General features: G+C 44.3%; 1 protein-coding gene across 1 annotated transcript in view; it reads right to left on the reverse strand.

The window, feature by feature from the left end:
- The window catches only part of ABCC11 (ATP binding cassette subfamily C member 11), an 80,209-nt gene extending 75,042 nt beyond the window's left edge, over positions 1-5,167 (reverse strand). Inside the window, exons 1-2 of the mRNA XM_068993016.1 lie at positions 5,069-5,167; positions 2,128-2,246 (exon numbers count right to left, since the gene is read on the reverse strand). Coding sequence (XP_068849117.1) covers positions 2,128-2,246; positions 5,069-5,167 — 218 coding nt within the window. The remainder of the gene's footprint in view (positions 1-2,127; positions 2,247-5,068) is intronic.
- Between the last annotated feature and the right edge of the window lie 8,288 nt (positions 5,168-13,455).

A 13,455-nucleotide genomic window follows, 5' to 3' on the forward strand; every position in this document is an offset into this window, starting at 1 on the left:
GTTGACATTCTAGGAATCAGTGAACTAAAATGGACTGGAATGTGTGAATTTAACTCAGATGACCATTATATCTACTACTGCGGGCAAGAATCCCTCAGAAGAAATGGAGTAGCCATCATGGTCAACAGAAGAGTCCGAAATGCAGTAACTTCCATAAAAACTGTAAAAACAAAAAAAGTAAATAACTAAGAATGATAAGGTCATATCTTTGTGAATCGTTCACAAAAGACAAATAATGATTTCATTAAGGTGTTGAGATTGTGTGTAATTTCACTTTTTTCCCAACATTTTCTCTAATGTTATATGAGGAAAATTCAACATTAAAAATGATTTGGGAAGATAGATGTGAAGACAAGAATGCCAGACTTGCAAGATATTCTCTTGTTTGGGGTTATGGCCTCTTTTCTCCACATTCTGGTCCTTTACATCCTTCCAGCCCACCAGCAATCATGGTTGTACGTTCTGGGCAATGCTGGCCGGGCCTCGGTGGGAGATGCTGGGAGAGAAGAACTGAGGGAAGGTGAGACATTGTAGGAGACGTGTGGGGCCATCTGTGATGGCAAGGATTGGGCCGGAACCGATGTGCCGGGGCTGATATTCCAAGGGCCCAGCAGAAACAATTTTTCTCTAAGGCTGTCCAGGTGAACTCAAGTACCAAAGTTCTCGATTGATTTGGTGGGTAATAATGTAACTGGTGTTGACAGAAGCTCAAATTTAAAAAATACAAAAACCACTGCTGTTTGTTTGTTAGAAAAACACTGGAGCAAAGAGAAATTCCTAAATACAAAATTTTTCCCAGTGACGAAACACTGAGGGATCAGACCGAAAGTGTGAAGCGCCTGTCAACAAATGCTGCATAAATGAGTGTGTGCGTGAATCTGCGGAGGCCCCTGAAGCCCCAGGTGTATAAACCAGAAAGTCTTTTGGGGATGGTTACTTGAAACTATAGTTTAGTAGAGGAGGCTCCATGAATTTCTTAAACTCTTAAGTTAAAGGTAACATCATAGGGCATCTGGCCCTTTCCATGGCTGCCCACTTTTCTCTGAATGAAGACCAATGGACTTAATGTGGTCTGGGGAGACATGCTGGGGGTCTCGCCTTGCCCCATCCACTATGGCTAGGACTCTGGAGAGGCATCGGCCTCCTTCTCAGATCCTGGACACGCACATCACTGTGTTCTTCCACTGCAAGGCCAGGCCCTTGCACATGCTGCCCACACCAGCCTCCCGTTCACCCTCCGGGTCTCAGTTTCAGTGTCACTCAGAACCTGTCACGTTGTCGCTGATCTGTGGTCCCTCACACCCCCCCACATTTCTTTACAGCACCTTCCCCAAACAGCAATAATCATATGTTTCAGTTCAGTCGCTCAGTCCTGTCTGACTCTTTGCAACCCCATGGACTGCAGCACGCCAGGCCTCCCTGTCCATCACCAACTCCCAGAGCTTACTCAGACTCATGTCCATCGAGTTGGTGATGCCATCAACCATCTCATCCTCTGTCATCCCCTTCTGCTCCCATTTTAAACCTTTCCCAGCATCATTTTCCAATGAGTCAGCTCTTCGCATCACGTAGCCAAAGAATTGGAGCTTCAGCATCAGTATCAATCCTTCCAATGAATATTCAGGACTGATTTACTTTAGGATGGACTGGTTGGATCTCCTTGCTGTCCAAAAAACTCTCAAAAGTCTTCTCCAACAGCACAGTTCAAAAGCATCAATTATCTGGTGCTCGGCTTTCTTTATAGTCCAACTCTCACATTCATGCATGACTACTGGAAATACCATAGCTTTGACTAGATGGAACTTGGTTGGCATGCTTACAAGCTTACTCATTTCCCCCCATGTGAGGTCGGTGATGGGCAAGGGTCCTGTCTGGCTGGCTCACTGTTACCCACCCCCCAGTCTAGCACAGGGTCAATGAGTCCTGCTGACTGACTGAATGAACGAATGAAGATGCTGGCTGTGATGCCCTGATGGGTACCAGGTTTCTTGGGAGGTGTTTGGCTGTGGAGGGTGACAGGACAGTGTTGGGACAGGGCTGTGCAGGCTTTAGGAGGGGTCCAGGTGTCAGGGCTTGAGTATCACTGCCCAGGAGGCTACCGACCCTCGGCTCCCACTCAGGACTCACTTTGGCTTCGGTCGGAAGGGAATCATGGTTTTCCAGGAAGCATCATACTTCCCTCTCTCTGGTGCCTCGCATTCCCTCACCTGCTGTCTCCAGGGGCCATCTTCAACAGTTATTGTTTTCTTGGGAGAGAAAAAACAGAAGAGCATCAGTTTCAGACCTCACAAACACTGTCCTGAGGGAATGAGGGACCAGCCGCCCAAGGAGGATGATCTTTCCACATTCAGCCTCCTAGAGAAAGGATATCACAGTCAGACAGAAAAAGACAAATACTCTATGATCTCACTTACATATATCTGAGATATAACATCCATAAGATATTATGGAAAAAAACCCAAGGAATTTTTTGGCCACCCCAATAGAACAAAGCAAGGGAGTTCCAGAAAAACATCTACTTCTGCTTTATTGACTATAGCGATGCCTTTGACTGTATGGATCATAACAAACTGTGGAAAATTCTTAAAGAAATGGGAGTTCTTAAGATGGGAAGATGGGAACCATCTGCCTCCTGAGAAATCTGTATGCAGGTCAAGAGACAACAGTTAAAACTGGAAATGGAACAATAGACTGGTTCCAAATTGGGAAAGGGTATGTCAAGACTGTATATTGTCACCCTGCTTATTTAACTTATATGCAGAGTACATCAAGTGAAATGCTGGGCTAGATGAAGCACTAGCTGGAATCAAGATTGCTGGGAGATATATCAATAACCTAAGATATGCAGATGACACCACCCTTATGGCAAAAGAGAAGAACTAAAGAGCCTCTTGATGACAGTGAAAAAAGTTGGCTTAAAACTCAACATTCAAAAAACAAAGATCATGGCATCTGGTTCCATTACTTTATGGCAAATAGATGGGGAAATAATGGAAACAGTGAGAGGCTTTATTTTCTTGGGCTCCAAAATCACTGCAGATGGTGACTGCAGCCATGGAATTAAAAGATGCTTGCTCCTTGGAAGGAAAGCTATGACCAACCTAGACGGCATATTAAAAAGCAGAGACATCACTTTGCCAACAAAGGTTCAGGTCAGTTCCTTAGTCGTGTCTGACTCTTTGTGATCCCACGGACTGCAACACGCCAGGCCTCCCTGTCCATCACCAACTCCCAGAGTTTACTCAAACTCATGTCCATTGAGTCGGTGATGCCATCCAACCATCTCATCCTCTGTCACTTCTTTCTCTTCCTGCCTTCAATCTTCCCCAGCATCAGTGTCTTTTCCAATGAAGTCAGTTCTTCACATCAGGTGGCCAGAGTATTGGAATTTCAGCTTCAGCATCAGTCCTTCCAATGAATATTCAGGGTTGATTTCCTTTAGGATTGACTGATTTGATCTCCTTGCAGTCCAAGGGACTCTTTAAGAGTCTTTTCCAACATCATGGAGCCGGCAAAGGTTTGTCTAGTGAAAGCTATGGTTTTTCCAGTAGTCAGGTATGGATGTGAGAGTTGGACTATAAAGAGAGCTGTGTGCCAAAGAATTGATGCTTTTAACTGTGATGTTGGAGAAGACTCTTGAGAGTCCCTTGGACTGCAAGATCAAACCAGCCAATCCTAAAGGAAATCAACCCTGAATATTCATTGGAAGGACTGATGCTGAAGCTGAAACTCCAATACTCTGGCCACCTGATATGAAGAACTGACTCATTGGAAAAGACCCTGATGCTGGGAAAGGTTGAAGGCAGGAAGAGAAGGGGATGGCAGAGGATAAGATGGTTGGATGGCATCACTAACTTGAGTTTGACTAAGCTCTGGGAGTTGGTGATGAACAGGGAGACTTGGCGTGCTGCTGTCCCTGGGGTCACAAAGAGTCGGACACGACTGAGCAACTGAACTGAACTGAACTGAACTGAATAGAATAAAAAATACCCACCCAGCTAACAACCAAACAAAAACCTGACTGGTAATTGCCAGAGGTGAGGATAGGCAAAATGGGTGAAGGTGGTCAAAAAGTACAGACATGCAATTATAAAATGAGTAAGTCATGGGGATATAATGTACAACATGGTAACTATAACTGATAATATTGCACTGCATATCTGAAAGTTGTTAAGGGAGTAGGTCTTAAAATTTCTCATGAGAAAAAAAATAGTTGAACTATGGGTGGTGATGGATATTGTGGTGATCCTCTCATAATTTAGACAAATAATGACTCATTCTATCATACATCTGAAAGTCATATGATGTTTTATGCCACTTATGTCTCAATAAAAATAAATAAAGGAAAGCCTGCCAGGTAGGGAATGAGTCACTTGTCAGAATAACTAGCTCCCAGCTCTGACTCTGCTCCTACTCTGGGCAGTTCCCTCAGCTTCTCTGGGCTTTTCTCTGACCATAAACACTGTAGACGAGAAGAAAGGGCGTTATGTTTAGTCACCCACAGAATGCAAAACCAAGTCACTCTCTAAGGATAAAACTATTAAAAAGAAATCAAGAAGTAAAAAATAAATCACAAGACATTACATGTTACCCTTTTGATAAAGTAGGAAACCACTGAAATGAAAAAGGTATATTATTTCTAGGACTTCATATAGAATAAATAATACTCTCTTGAAAACACAGTAAGGGATCTATGGGTAAAGGTTTGGAATAGTGGTTCCTGAAGGAACCAGGGAGAGTTCGGGAATGTAATGGGGTCAAGGTCCGAGCTGGTGAGTTGGTGGTAGATTTATTGGTGCTTATCATATGATTATAAGTAAATGCATAAATAGGTGAGAGAGACAGAGATGGGGTGGGGAGTGGAGGGTAGTTGGAGAGAGTTGTATGAGCCATAAACATGCATCATAACCAACAATTATGATTCATCTAATTGTACAAGCCAGAGCTTCATTTTAAAAAAATCAAAATTAAATAAATAGGGGACAAAAAAATTTGATCCAGTTTATGACCACTGGAAGTACCCTGTGAACTGTTTCCTGGTGTTTTGATGCAAAAGAGATCTACTTACATAGCTAAGTCCCGAAACCATGTCATCATCTACATCCAAGCCGAGATTCACAAGGCCACCAGAAGACCTGGGGACCCAGTACATCCTCCTTCTGGTCATTTTCAGGTGTACCGCCAATTGTTTGTTTCCCAGAATCAGGGAATCTGAAAAGGCAACAGGTAAGAACAGCTTAGATGGAACCCCAAGCAGGAGAGGGGGATATCGCTCAACAAGGAGTGTGCTGGGGGCCGTCGTCACAGCACCTGCTCTTCCCTCTGTTAGGAATGGGCTTGGCTCCCTGTCTTTAAACTTCTACTTGGGGCTCAGCCTAAGATCACCCAGGGAAACCCCAAACCACCCATTCCCAACCTATATCCTTGGGCCAGGTCAATCTTCTTTAATATATTCAAGGCTTGCTCTTAAAACCATGCTTCTTTAACCATGCCTCTTTTATTCCAGTCTGTAATTGTCTATTTAGGTGAATCACTGATTTTTTAGAGTTCATTTCTTGGACTAAACAGAGACCCTCACAAGGACAAAGACAGGTCTGCTTTGCTTACTATTAAATCCCACAGGCCTAGGGATCCCCTAGGAGGAGGGAAGATATTCAGGAAATCAATGGTGAATGAATGAATAAATAAATGAAAGAAATGTGATTTTGCTATTCTCAGACTCAGGGGAGTGGAGCTGGGTATGATTTAGGACATTTATTTACTTATGAAAATATTTATCTATTTGGCCACATCAGGACTTAGCTGTAGCATGTGGCTTCTTTAGTTAAGGTATGCAAAATCTTATTTGAGGATTTAGGATCTAATTTTCTGACCAAGCATGGAACTCGGGCCCCCTGTACTGGAAGCTCAAAGTCAAAGCCCCTGGACCACCAGGGAAGTCCTTGATTTAGGAAATTTAAATAACTAAAAAATATATTAATTTGCTTTTCATTTTGCTTTTGTGAATATAGGATTCACTCTCAGAACATCCACGTGCCTGGGGCAGGAGAGGGGACAGTAGGGGATATTAGTCAGTAATGTTTCTGAAGGAATGGAAAGAGAAAGGAAATGTACGCCAGGGCTGGCATCATGGGGTATGATAGGTGTCTCACAGGGCCCCAGCTTGTGATGGATGCTCTGCCACCACCATCTTCAAATTCTTCATAATCTGAACAAGGAGTCCCACATTTTCATTTTGCACTGGGTCCCACAAATTATGTAGTCAGTCCTCCTGCTCAGATATAGCTTTTGGCATTCAAATACTGGATTGTGTCTCAAGTAAACAGACTTGAAGACTAGCCTATTGTCTTGGGAGAAGATTCTCTAAATTCCTTTACCCCATTCCCTCTCATCTCACTTCCTTTCAGCAAATCACACCCAAATCTGGTGGACTCAGTTTCTGGAATTCTGCTATAGAGCCTACAAGACAGATTCCCCACCCATGGCATCAGGCCATAAGTATACAGTTAGCCCTCTGTTCCCATAGATTCCGCAATCAAGATTCAACCAGCTGACTATAGATAATATTCAGGAAAAAAAATAAATCTCAGTATTCCCCAAAGGAAAGGTTCAGCTGGCAAAGGAAACTGTTTACATAGCATTACATTGTATTTACAGCTATAAGTAATGACTTAAAGTGTATGGGAGGATGTGCTTAGATTATATGGAAATACTATACTATTTTACATAAGGACTTGAGCATCCTTGGATTTTCACATCCAAAGGGGCACTGGAATCAATCCCAGCTCTGAACTGAGGGGCAACTGTACTTGCATGTGAGGATAGAAGTGGACCTTTCCGGGGTGATGGAAAACTTTAAAATAAAAGAGATATGTCAGGTAAGAGAGGCTGTCAGGTAGTTCTTGTTTAAGACTGTGGGAATAGTCCAGTTTCTGTCTGTCAGACCAGCCTAAAGTGAAATTGGCATGATTCGGTGGAAGGAAGCCCTGGGGGTAGAACCATGGTATACTGGCTTACAGTTTATTTACTAAAACACAAAGGTGCTCAGTGGAGGGACTGGGCTGGGGGAGGGGGAGGAAGTAAATTCTAGATTGCAAGTCATGCACCCTGGCAAGGGACGGTCTTAGTGTTGTCAATGGCGTGCTGGCGTGCATCTACAACTAGCCTGTGGTCGCAACTGGTGAGTGAATGTAGTTCCAACACAGCTGTAGCTTGACATTGTGCTTTATGTTAACGAGTACAAGGAAACTGAAGCATCCAAGACATATGTTGGTTGCATCTTTACTCATTTGCCGATGACCCACGTAACTGCTGAAGAGTTTCCAAGTACTAAAAGAGGATTTTCTCATTTTTTGTGCTGTTCACAATGTAATGGCACCACACTTGTTAACCTGAGTTATTAACATTTCCTGCGTTTACTTCTTAAGCCTACACAATCAATAAAATAATAAAAACAAATCCAGATTTGTAGCCTTTGCCGATTTTTGTGGTATAAATATTCTTATCAAAGATGATTTCAAGCTACCAACATGTTGGGAAGAGAGGCACATTAAGAAATCACTGTACAGTGTTTCTATGCACAAATATAGTAAGTGTGCATACTAAGTAGAGGTGTCTGACTCTTTGCAGCCCTGTGGACTGCAGCCCACCAGGCTCCTCTCTCCATGGGGATTCTCCAGGCAAGAATACTGGACTCAGTTGCTGAACCCTCCTCCAGGGAATCTTCCCAACTCAGGGATTGAACCTGTCTCTCTTGTGTCTCCTGCATTGGCAGGTGGGTTCTTTACCACTAGTACCACCTGGGAAGCCCCTATTTACAGTAGATGTAAAAAAGACTTAAAAGTATAAAAAGTAAACATACTGAAATAATTAGGAAGTGATAGATTTTTGAGCATTATCTTTGTCATAATATAATTAATTGTAAGTTTAATAATTTAAATACTATTTGTATTTAACAACTGGACTCTCAAAATTCCTGAAAATTTGACAATTACTCTTCATAAACCAGTATCTTAAAACGGTGAGCCTAAACATTTATTTTTTCCTAGTTAATTGGCAAGTAGGGACTTATGAGGAAGACCAGATTCTTGGAGCACTAATACAGAAATTAGATTTTTTTTTTTTCTCACCTTTCAGTTATAGCATGATTTGCCAACCTGGTTTATTTGCATAATACCTGCAAAGAGATACATGATGGTTTCAAAGATGTAACTCCAGATAGAAATATAGATGTTATCCAGGGAACTAGTAGCAGGGAAAAGTAAGGCAAATGCAAATGCAAATGCTGCTGCTAAGTCGCTTCAGTCGTATCTGACTCTGTGCGACCCCATAGACGGCAGCCCACCATGCTTCCCCGTCCCTGGGATTCTCCAGGCAACAACACTGGAGTGGGTTGCCATTTCCTTCTCCAATGCACGGAAGTGAAAAGTGAAAGGGAAGTCGCTCAGTTGTGTCTGACTCTTAGCGACCCCATGGACTGCAGCCTACCAGGCTCTTCAGTCCATGGGATTTGCCAGGCAAGAATCCTGGAGTGGGGTGCCATTGCCTTCTCCAAATGCAAATGAAGGGAATGCATTATACACATTAAATGTGTATAATGGATATGCTTATAGGACAGAAACTGCTCATCTCAGCATAACTGGAACTGAGTCACACAGTGGCTTGGGCTACCTTCCATGTCTATGAGGCCCACCCCTGATTCCTTGACTGGCCAGAGGAATTCCCTCCAGAGTTTCCTTTGGTATCCCAGAAAATAGAAAAGTTCCCTGGCTTCCCAATAGAGCTGAAGTTGATTCAGTCTAGATAGTGACAAGCCCATCACTGTGGTCAGGCTGGGGTCCAGGTCAGGACTGGGAATAAACCGGGAAGGAGGCAGATACTTCCAGCTCTGTGCTTGCTCCCCCGTTCCCGGGGAGAGGCAACATTAGGATTAGGTCATGGCCATTTGCACATGGTGAAACAGCCTGTGGACAGGAGAGGGCCGTTGGAGGGAGGTGATCTTTCTGGAAGAACTGGTTTCTTTCCTCATTGTTCTGGACACTTTCCCAGCATGGTCTAGTGTCCAAGGCCAGAAGGGCAGCAGAGGGTAGGGGAGATGCTCAGGGCGAGGCGCAGAGGCACCGGCAAGCCAGGCCTGAAGAAGCTCAGAGGACTAGACCTTATTTCTCCTGCTCCTCTCCTTTCTCTTCCCTGGGGAGTTAGGTAAAACTTTCTGGGGGCGAGTTCTCAGAGCTCCTGGAGCTGCTTGCTGGCCCTGGCCACCGGCTCGACTGCTGAATCCCTTCAGCCCAGCGCCTGATCATCTCTGTTCCAGAAACTGGGAAGCTCCTTCCCACCTTGGCCTTTGTCTACTCTCTGTCAAGAGCATGCTCCTCCCAGCTCCCAGCAGAGCCTGGCCTTCCTCATCACGTAGGTTTCAGCTTACACCCCATCTTCACAGGGTAACCTTCCCAGATCTCCCTCCCTCATCTTGTCCTCCTCTCTCTAGCACTCTCTACACATGTTCCTATTAGATTTCCTTTACTTATCACTTTCTGAAATTGCCATTTCTTTGGGGGCTTATTTATTTACTGCCTACCTCAGCCCTTTTACACCAGGGTGGAATGAGTATTTGGTGGATAAATGAAGAAAGTAGATGCAGTGTTGTTAAAGAAGGAACCAGGAGAGCCACTCAGTCACTTGAGACCTCACACTTAGAGTCTTGCTGCTTTCCCAAGGGGACTGGCACCCCACCGCAGAGACAGACTGATAGTGGACCCGGTGCCATACCGCACCTTCCGTGGCATGGAATGCATTTGCATTTTAAAATAAATCCAGCTATTATTATGTGACTAGACATTCATATTGCTTGTTGCTGTTGGGGAGAGTGTACATTAAAAGCGTTAAACGTGTGTTCAGAAAATATACTGCAAGGGTTATAAGATGGTTTTTGAAGTTCTGAAAAAATGGGGACATTCCCCCTTGCCCTTGGAGAAGACTTGGTGAAGAGCTAAGCTCTTTGGGAGCTAGACCCTGCATGTTTTTATCTTTGCTTCGCCGCCAGAGTCTATCACAGTGTCAGGTACCCAGGGCCATCGGAAAGCAATCCAGAGCCTACTGGTTGGAGCCAAGATCTCCTGCTTACCAGCACAACTGCTCTGGAGACCCTGGAGCACTGCTTCTCCTTCCCTCGTCATGCCCAATCCATCAGCATGCTCTGCTTTTGTTTTCATTTAGTGAGTTAGTTATGGTCGCGCTGGGGCTTTGCTGCTGAGCGCAGGCTACTTTCTATGGTGTGCAGGCTTCTCACTGAGGTAGCTTCTCTTACTGCAGAGTTCAGGCCCTAGCGATCTGGCTCAGTAGTTGTGGTGAATGGGCTTCGCTGCCCGTTTCATGGAATCTTCCCAGACCAGAGGTGGAACCCATGTCCCCTGCACTGCCAGGTGGATTCTTAGCCACCGGACCACCAGGGAAGTCCCATCAGTGTGCTGTGTTGAAGCTACACTCAAATATGGTTTGAATTTACTGCTTCTTGTCTGAGTCCGCATCACGTATTGCCTGGGCAACTTCAACCAGCTCCTAACTGGCTCTGCACATCTGACCTTAAACACTTGTGTTCCATTCTCCACACAGCAGTTAACATGACCTTTTGAAAACGTTAAGTCTGAAAAAGTATTCCACAACTTGAAACTGCCAATGGCTTGCCCTGAGCTCAGAGTAAGACCCAAATTCCTCAGCAGATTCCTGACCCCCACTCCCTTCTCCTTCCTGAGCTCTCTGCACCCCACTCCACCCTACCCACTTCTCCCCTGTTTCCCTCACCAGGCCCCACCTCAGCAAATCACAGAAGCAGGCCCCACAAACATGCTAAATCCATCCCGGTCAGAAAGCCTTTGCCATCACCACTCCTTCGGCCTGGAATAGCACTCCCTTAGCAGCCACCCCACAACCTCTGTGTGGCTGCCGTGCAGGGCTCCATTCAAACAAAGCTCAACTCTTTAGCGAGGCCTGCTCTGGCATCTGAAGGGCATATCACCATCCAAAAGGATTTTCCTTGCTTTTTTTCTGTTTCTCCTCCCAGAATGTTCAGTTCAGTTCAGTTGCTCAGCTGTGTCCGACTCTTTGCGACCCCATGAATCGCAGCACGCCAGGCCTCCCTGTCCATTACCAACTCCCGGAGTTCACTCAGACTCATGTCCATCAAGTCAGTGATGCCATCCAGCCATCTCATCCTCGGTCGTCCCCTTCTCCTCCTGCCCCCAATCCTTCCCAGCATCAGAGTCTTTTCCAGTGAGTCAACTCTTTGCATAAGGTGGCCAAAGTACTGGAGTTTCAGCTTTAGCATCATTCCTTCCAAAGAAATCCCAGGGTTGATCTCCTTCAGAATGGACTGGTTGGATCTCCTTGCAGTCCAAGGGACTCTCAAGAGTCTTCTCCAACACCAAGTTCGAAAGATCAATTCTTCAGCGCTCAGCTTTCTTCACAGTCCAACTCTCACATCCATACATGACCACTGGAAAAACCATAGCCTTGACTAGACGGATCTTAGTTGGCAAAGTAATGTCTCTGCTTTTGAATATACTATCTAGGTTGGCCATAACTTTCCTTCCAAGGAGTAAGCATCTTTTAATTTCATGGCTGCAGTCACCATCTGCAGTGATTTTGGAGCCCAAAAAAGTAAAGTCTGACAGTGTTTCCACTGTTTCCCCATCTATTTCCCATGAAGTGATGGGACCAGATGCCATGATCTTCATTTTCTGAATGTTGAGCTTTAAGCCAACTTTTTCACTCTCCTCTTTCACTTTCATCAAGTGGCTTTTTAATTCCTCTTCACTTTCTGCCATGAGGGTGGTGTCATTTGCATGTCTGAGGTTATTGATATTTCTCCCGGCAATCTTGATTCCGGCTTGTGCTTCTTCCAGCCCAGTGTTTCTCATGATGTACTCTGCATATAAGTTAAATAAGCAGGGTGACAATATACAGCCTTGACGTACTCCTTTTCCTATTTGAAAGCAGGAACCTTGTCTGTTGTATTCACTGATGTATCCCCAGCACCTAAAGTAACATCCGTTACATAGCAGGCATTCAAAAAATAGTTGTTTAGTGAATGAATAAGTGGTGGGATCACGACAGAGAAAGAGCTTTAGGCATGAGACTCTGAGTTCCCAAATTTCTGTCTCCAGCACAGCAGCTAGTACACTTGTCTTCTCCTTTCTCTTACCTGCTTCACATACAGAAACAAACAATTTCTGTACCAGACTCAGCCACCTGTGGGTCTGTCCCTCTAGTCAAGTGGTGCTTGAGGAACTTATACTTAGCAGGCCCTCAAGAAATGCATGTTGGCTTGATTTTCCTCCTGGATTCTGAGAACCTTGCTAAACTTCTTATTTGGGGAAAAATTTCCTTCTGCAACCTACAGCCAAAAGCTAGTTAAATTCAATTTCCCTATTGCTATTTAATAGCCTTGTAATCATGAATAACTAACCTGTTTACCCTTTTTGAATCTCAATTACTCATTTATAAAAAGGAGATAGTGCTACTTTCCTCACAGGGTGAAGGAGCTCCCAAAGGCCAAATGTGAAAAAATTCGAGCAACGAAATACATGATATCATTGCATGATAACCCATAAAACATTGAATATTCGAGTCCAAATTAACATAAAAAATAATAGAATAAGTAAATAAATGAGGGAGATGGGGCAGTTTTTTCTTACAGATTCCAGTTGATAAATATAGACTTAATTCCCTACAGACTCTTACTTATAATGAGATAAATAGTACCTTAAAGTGGGGAACTTAATCACTGTTGAAATCATCATTGGTAAGACATTTCACCCTTAATGTATCACTAAGGCACATCGCTTTTGTGGTCTTCCTGCCAAAAATGTATAATGTGATCTTGAGAAAACATCAGATAAACCCAAAGAGAGGGACATTCTACAAAATAAGAGACCAAAACTTTGAAGGAAAAAAGAAAAAAAGATTGAGGTGACATTGTATCTAAAAAAAACAAAAAGTGGGATCCTGGAGCAGAAAAAAGGACACTTGTGAGAAAACTGGCAAAATTTCTGGAAATCTATAAATTAGATAAGAGTAAGATTAATTTCCTGGTTTTTAGAGTCGAATCATGATTGTGTAAGATGATTACACGGCAAGCTGTGTGAAAGGTACATGGAAAAAATGTATATTTACATGTACAAAACATCTAAAATCAATTCGAATAGAAAGGTACAAACATTTCAAGTGGACATAAGTCACACGGGACCATCGTTGGGCACACAGCTCAGCGATGAATGAAACTCCAGAGAAAAGAGAGGGCGGGGAGGCGGGGGTCATCCGCGGGCGGAGTGCGCTTCTCTTCGCATGTGTACGGCGCTAGGCGGCGGCGGCGGCGGCGGCGGAGGCTGGGGGCGGGTGAGCGGGCTCTCGGGACCGGAAGCGGCAGCGCGCCCGAGTCAGATCCTGGGTCTCAGCCGA

Source organism: Capricornis sumatraensis, chromosome 20 (assembly GCF_032405125.1).
Source record: "Capricornis sumatraensis isolate serow.1 chromosome 20, serow.2, whole genome shotgun sequence".
NCBI lineage: Eukaryota > Metazoa > Chordata > Mammalia > Artiodactyla > Bovidae > Capricornis > Capricornis sumatraensis.